The 7,981-nt window shown below is 30.2% G+C and overlaps 1 protein-coding gene across 2 annotated transcripts in view; it reads left to right on the top strand.

The window, feature by feature from the left end:
• DAT (Sodium-dependent dopamine transporter) overlaps positions 1–7,981 on the top strand; it is a 29,834-nt gene that overhangs the window by 13,275 nt on the left and 8,578 nt on the right. For both annotated transcript variants that reach the window (XM_018456635.1, XM_018456634.1), the window contains exon 3: positions 6,081–6,215. In XM_018456635.1, the coding sequence (XP_018312137.1) occupies positions 6,081–6,215 (135 nt within the window). The remainder of the gene's footprint in view (positions 1–6,080; positions 6,216–7,981) is intronic.

The raw sequence follows: 7,981 nt of genomic DNA, 5'->3' as shown, positions 1-7,981 counted from the left end.
ATATTTGCCTTTATTTTATGAATGTTATGACAGAGAACTGTCAAACTGCTATTACATATTCGGTGTCTTATAAAGACTTTACGTTATAAATAGTACGCAAATCTGCTTAACCGTATTCATTTAAATTAAAAAGGTTCTATTTAGAACACGGTCCGATTTAGACCACTCTCCCCTATATTATTCAAAAATTTACGAAAATTGTGAAGTAATATTCTCGTGATTTTCTCAGATTATATTTCCTAAAATTGAAATTCTTTTTAAAAATTAAAATTTATTTAAAATAATATAAAAACTTTTACTTTTTGAAATTTAACTTTGGCAAAGAATTCCATCATTTTCGATGCTAAATAATCCTCTAATTAGGCATATCGATTTCAATTTTGAGAAAAAAAGAGACTCATTAGGGAGAGAAAAAAACTAGTGTTTATTCTCTGCCCTGAAAAAAATTTGCCATTTAGTACATTTTTTAAATAATAATTACAGTAAATAAATATTTACATTGAATGAAAAAAATTATAGATCAATCAAATTAATAGTTCTTGTACCAAAAACAAATATATATTTACACTTAGTGAATATTTAATTAGTACTATTTAAATAAATATTTATTAAAATTTAGTACATTTTTTTCAGCGTACGTAAATCCGTATACTACGCGTGACATACGTTGAACATACATTTTTGTTTTGAATTAATGTAAGCATTCGCAATTATCAATCGGTCTCGCATACCAACATTGTCTCGTTTTCCATCAAGAATCACCAATCTCACTTTTATGCGAAATATCCCACTTCTCTTTCTTGAAGAGATCGATCTCTTGGAAAACGGTCGGCAATCTTATTGACTTTTGCTAAGCCTTGCTGCGGCAACGACGACGGCAACGGCGACGACGACGACGGCGACGACGCCATTAGTACTGGTTCTATCGAGTCCCCAGTAGGAATGCGATTAGGGCCGCTGTCAGTGATACAGAGGCTCCTCAAAAGCGGCTGCTAACTCAATTAAGAGCGGAGTAGAGCGCGCGGCTCCGCGCCATTAGGATGGGCAAGATCGGTCGCTAATTTCCAATTACCTTAATTAATTATAATTTCCCATTCGGGATGCAGGCCTTTGATCATGGACGTGCGCGACGCCGCTGCACCCCGTCGGACGCGGCTGCGTCGTTATCGCCCTACGGGAGGCGTTATTAACGTGTTGTTTCATGATTATAATTCGGAGCAGCTCGTATGGTTGCCTATCGTTCGTGTTTGTTACTTCGTCAACTTTTTATCCGTAGACTTTTATGTAAACGCGACACGCTTCTTCTTGCGATTTTAATTAAACTAATTTGCAGCAAATTGAGATAAAGGAGCGGATATCACCAAAAATTTCTGATTGAAACGGTAAAAGTTATGTGAATCGTTTGAGAGAATTCAAACTGATAAACTTCCGTTTCTTAATTTTGATTCAAAATAATTTGATATGCTTGGTTGAATAAAAGAAGAATCTTAATTTTAAAATTAAATATTAATACTTTCAACACATGTGTATATTTTTAATTATGTACATAGATCTTCATATTTTTTATTTATAATAAAGTAAAAGAATCACGTTTTTAAATTGATTTTGAAATAATCAAAACTTATAAATTTAATGAAAGATTGTAGAAGAGATTATAAGTACAAATAACATTGTATAAATCGCATGTGAAATATTTGCGAAAGAACAAAATTATATTCCAAGTTTTTGCAATCATTATATGACGCGTTTTGTAAAACAATATATTTTTCTCTATTTAAGTATTTTATAATTAAAAAAATTAATTAAAAAATTAAAGTATTTAAAAATTAATAAATAAACAATTTTTTTAACGAATTAAAATAAAAATATTTTATTTGATTACGCGACGTTTATAAAAAAAATGTTTACATATGATTTTCTATTTAAATAACTTGTTACTCTGCACACTTAAAGAGAAATGGAAGATATTTCCTTGAATGTTTATCACGATTATGGGATTGATGGAACTCGTCTCGCATGATCAATCGAACGTTTGATCAATTGTACGTTCGCGTCTTCTTCGAATCCGTCTAGTTATTTCGTCATAATTTTGACTTCGCAGAAATTTCCGTCCCGTAAAAAGCGGATATACAATTTTCCTATTTGATTAAACGTGAAAACTCCTGATTATTGGACGATTAAGTGACGTTTTCGCGCCTTTAATGTATCTTGATATTATTCACGTAAATGATAATTAAAATTTTAGACCGGTTTGTCGTGTTAATACAGATTACTTAATCAACAATTATCGTATAGCCTTGCGCAATGTCATCTATGAGGAAGTTAATATAGTACAATATTATGAGAAAGATTCGTGGCGTAGTTTTTTATGTAGCTCGCATGCCGTGCGATTTTTTTGCTGTTCTATACATAGTGCGGAATATTATAACAATTTACTTATTCAAACAGGTAAATTGAATTAATTTGTTATGTAACAAGCAAGTGATTCAGTATTAATACATCATCTCAAAGAGTTTAGAGTTACATTACAAAAAGAAACTTTATTCTACATATATTCAGAATATATTTATTACATATATCTAGCTCTTAAATGCTTTTTGGTGTAGAATATTCAACTTTTTTTCCAATGCTTTTTCCATTTATTCTAACTTTTTAATAAATAAAGGTGCATATATTTACTAGGTATCATTATATTCTTTAATGTGTGATGTTTTAATTGAAAAAAATGTTTTTACAATTTTTATGTTCATCTTTAAACTAATTATTAAAAATCGAATTAGATTGGATGTGGCATGTATTATTTTTTAATTTATGTCATATGTACATTAAAACTCTAATTTACACAATAATCTTTCCATAAAATTAGCATTCTCTTAATGCAGCCTCTTTTAAAACCCCGATTTATTATCGGAGATTTTAGCGTTAGCTGGTCGATTTTTGTAGGATGATTCGAACTATGTAAATTATAAAGTGTAAAAATATGAGTCACAAACTGTTATGATATTTTTAATATTTATATTTAAGAGATACGTTCCTTTTCTCTTCAAAGTAAAATCTTCAAAATAATGCAAATTGAATTTTGTTAATGGACGATATCAGCACATCAGCAGCTCGACCTAGACCCTCGTATACCTTTCGGTGAAAGCGTATTCCGATCGACGGGCTACAATTGGCGCGATTATTTCGCGAGAATGCATTACGTTTCATTCGAACGAACTTTTCGTCTTTGTTCGAGCGTAAAATGCAGCTTTAAGCCCTAAGTCTTTACGTGAGTGCATGCTCGAGTTCAAAGGGAGAAAATTGAGCGGAACTGTTGTCCGGGGCCGGACGTTTGCTCTCGACGTTAGCGACATGTCAAGACAAAAGAGATAGAAAGAAAGAGAGGAGAGATCTTTGCTCCAGATTTTGAAATTAATTTTTGTCCAACATTTGATGTTTTGCGAATTTGGCTTCTTGCAAAATAAAAATATTATCAATTACTCACCAATCACTACCAAGAACTTCATATTTTTTAAAAAAGAAGTGAATAAAATACATTTGACAGATATGTTGATTTCAATTTTGTTTAAGCATATTAAAAGCACATTAGATTGGATCACGATTTTAATTATAACTTATAACTAATTTTTCGCGTAATGGAACCATCCAGTGATGAATAGCCTACTTTGTGAAAATATAATTTTTAGTACGATCGATTGACGATTTGTGCTCAGGCAGGGACAAGAAGAAATTAATCAAGGTTGCTCAACGACAATATCCTTCTTAATGCGATTACATCTCCATGGGTACGGAACGGAAGTTCCGTTGGATTTAAGAAGGAAGATCAAGTATAGTCTCTCGCTATTCTCTTTTTGATCGCGTCTATATTACCATTTATTTATGCAATGCGAGCAATAGTGAATAACAGTGTATTTAACAAAATTTGTTGTCAGTATAAAAGATTGCATAATAAAAATATAGATCATAGATTGTTATCTATAAAGAAGTCAAATATTGATCGATAATTCGCTGCATGTTTAATATAATAAAATAAATAACATATACACTTAATTATTTAATATATATGACAAATATTGCTTCAAACTTTATTTTTTCATCTCTACATACATTTCTAAGTTTCTCGATCAATTTTCTTTTATAAATCTATAATACATAAACAGTATAGCTACATATATTATATTTTAAGAATTTCTCGAATTATATGTTAATATTTTTAAAAAAGATATTTTGTAATTGTAATAATGTATGAATGTGAAATAATGATTGTAATAATATATAAATTACGATCATGATGTCATTATTTGTTCAGGCAGTACATTGATTCGCGATATCGTTTAAACAATTAATCATTTCGTTTTTTTTTTTTGAAAAAAAAAACGTTGAATATTGTGTAAATTTATTTCGTTTTATATGAAGGAATCAGTGTACACATAGGCAAAAAGATAATACACGCCGCTCAGAGAGAAACCGGTGAAAAAATGTGACGCACTCATACCAGCGGGTTAGTTCCATAACTGCATTGTGCGTTATTTAGAGCACCGGTAGCGAGGTGCTTTTAGGCACGTAATTCGATAGTCAACTTTCGGAAATGCGGCAAGGTGACATTAACACGGTGACGCGACTGAGTCGATCGTCAGGCTGACAGGAATGGAGAACAGGAGCTTTTCCAAAAAATGATTCCCGAAAAGTTTTTGTAATTCCGATTGCTTAAAGTTTCATAGATAGCGCGACAGTAAAACAAGAATTAATCGACCAGCGGAGAATATATAACATGGTTCTTATTTTTGCTTTCTGGGAAAATATAAATAAAATTTAATTTTTATTTTCGTCAAAAACAACAATTGTATAAAAATGATCTTTATATAAAAAATAATAATACTGTTATTGTCAAAAAATGTATATTATAAATCTAATGCCTTTTAATTAAAAAAATATACGTATTATTGAACACAGCATTAACTTACAATTTTCATAAGCAGTAAACAATTTTCGATTACACTAACTTTCAAAATTTCGTGTCATAATCCTTCAATGGAGTTCGTAAATCTGAATTATTTGAACTGAAGAAAGCGCGCGTATCTTAAAGTAAACTTTGACGATTCTTTAACAGTTTCTTAGCGACTACATGCGCACCTTTTGTCCTCTAATTTGCTTTTAACTTCTCTTCCTTCTCGTACGGACACTTTTCCGGAAACGCCTCTTCTTCCTCTTATTCCTGCTTCCTAGATCGCACAATAATTGTTCTATTTCATCACACAATGGCTCCTTGTCTTAAGATTCAACTTTTTTTCGCAAAATTCTTCTCTCTAGATAGAGGTCCGATGGACGGAAGAGTAATCGGATCTCGTCTGATCGACTTACATCAAGAAGTTGAACTACTATGATGATCAGATAGAATCGTATTATTATGAGAGTCAACATTAATTGAAGATACTAATAATGATTAAAGATACATTTTGATAAATTATTGTAATGATATCGTTCTAATAAAAACGTGAAATGAACATATATGAAATCGGTAAAATTGGCTAGAAAAACGGAGTTTTAGGGCATTTCCTTATAACGTTGCAATTTATTTGATATCGGAAAAGGAATTGAAAAAAATATTTATCGCGCATGTGTTTTATAAAGTCAGTGCTCCAAATATTTTATACATTTATCTTCAACTTTGTGATTAATTGCTTCACTATTAAAACTAATGACGTTTAATGTAGACCGATTTCCCGAAGGAGCAAAATAAATAGATTAGTTTAATCATTTGAAATAATAAGTATCTATAAATGGCTCAGAGAATTAAAATTTAAAGCAAAATCAACAAAGGGCAATCAGCCAGACACATGAAGTTAATGCTTTTTTAAAAAACAAAGTATATATTAAATTACAATATTTTCTCTAAATGTTAATCATTTAAATATTGTAAAGATAATAGAAAACCTTAAAAAATACACTGTCATAAATTTGTTTTAAAAAGTTACAAATCAGTCATTTTAATTGCTTTGGTGTTAAACTAATTTTAGTGTTAAACTAATAATGAGTGCGTGTCTGCTTCTAAATAAGCTCGTTTACACTTCTCTTCGCAGGTGCATTTCTGGTTCCCTACTGCGTGATGTTAGTGGTCGGTGGTATTCCTCTATTTTACATGGAGCTCGCTCTCGGTCAATTCAACAGGAAGGGTGCTATCACCTGTTGGGGTCGGCTGGTACCACTTTTCAAAGGTAAATATAAATATTATGTTACAATCACAATGAAATTATTGTAATTTAAAATTTTTTCATAATTTTTTAAAATGATACGGTGATTTCCAATGTTTATAATGCAAATTGATATATGTATCTATAATTACTCGAATATGTACCTATAATTACTCGAATATTACAGTCAGCGTGTGCATTTATTCTGGCAAATGAGTAATAAATTTTCCTAATCGAGCATTAGTTTTCACATCTATGCGATTATTATTTTTCTCTAATTCTAAAATATTATAACGTTTTATTTATGATTTACAAACAAAAAAATTTTATGAAAAATGATATTAAAAAAATTTTAATTATACACACACAAGGAGAGTTATAACCGCTTGCATAAATCTAAAGTGGAGAAAAATAAAGGAATAATATCGCATTTCTCAGTTCTCGGAAGTAAAATCATCGATTTTTACAAACTGACGAAATGAAAAAATATTGCATTAATGATGCATTATAAAATCATGTTACATTACTTATTTAATCATATATGGACAATCTCTGGATGCTATAAAATTGAAACGTAATAATGTTCGGCGACATAATGACATAAGTGCAGCCAGTAATTTATCAATAAACACAATTTGACTTAATCTTTTTATTCCTGTTTAGCGTCAATTCTAGTCAATACTTATTCTATTGTCATGACTAAAATTCTCAGAGTGCAACTGTTTAACTTAACGATGGATAATAGAATTCGTTTTTTTTCGATTTCTTTATTTTTCGGTCATCATTCCCATCGTCAAACGTATACATGGATACACTTAAAAGTTTATAGCTTCTCGCGTGCGAAGGCCGAGGAAGTGCGTAACGGTGCTGATAATCATTGAATCTACTTACACATGTGTCGATTGTGCACCGCGGAATTCCTAAGATATACATCTTATAACAATTAAGATTATACATATAAATATATATACATTTATATATGTATTTGTATATACTTTAAAAAATATTGAATTTAACATCATATAATTATTACCGTGGTGTTAATGTTGGCATCAATAATAAGTTGAGAATTATATAGATATTGCATGGTGTTAAACCCATACCGATATATTTTTAAATGTACGTCTGTATATATATTTCCTGTATATACTCTTCCGTGCGAGTAGAAATTCATGTGTGAATCGTTCGGGCAAATCTTTTCAAAAGCTTAAGAGCTCAAATGGCCCTTTTTACTCTCATTATATTCTAGCTCGCTTTCTCTCCTCACCAGTCCTTGGATATTGGTATTCCAAGTCGGTCTCCTTTCTATCCATTGTGATCTTTCCCTTTTTCCAGCTACTCGAACCGCGAGGATGATCGTCCGATTTTGGCGCACGCGAAGCTAAAGATAAAACGGAATAATATATACAATGTATATACAATACATACATATATGTATATTATAAATATATACGGTACATGTAAATATTATTATATATTATATATCTAAAAAGTATATACAAATACATATATTACAATGACAAACATATCGCTTCCTTACTTAAAAAGTGACACAATTAAAAAAAAATGTAATTTTTTAGTTATTATCATGAATGAGTTAAATAAGCATTACTCTATCAAGAATAAAAATTTAATTAAATTTTATATAAAATTGATTATATAATATCGTAGTGCTTGTTTTTTTTTTTAAAAAAAACGTGGTTTTTAAAAAAGAATCTTCAAAATCATCACAACTCGAAATGATTAATTTTTTCGAAGGACTGTGAAATGACAATAACAAAAATAACATT

Source organism: Mycetomoellerius zeteki, unplaced genomic scaffold, assembly GCF_001594055.1.
Source record: "Mycetomoellerius zeteki isolate Tzet28-1 unplaced genomic scaffold, Tzet1.0 scaffold583, whole genome shotgun sequence".
Taxonomy (NCBI): Eukaryota; Metazoa; Arthropoda; class Insecta; order Hymenoptera; family Formicidae; genus Mycetomoellerius; species Mycetomoellerius zeteki.
The sequence above is the reverse complement of the archived record's forward strand: the minus strand, read 5'-3'. Positions and strand labels throughout refer to the sequence as shown.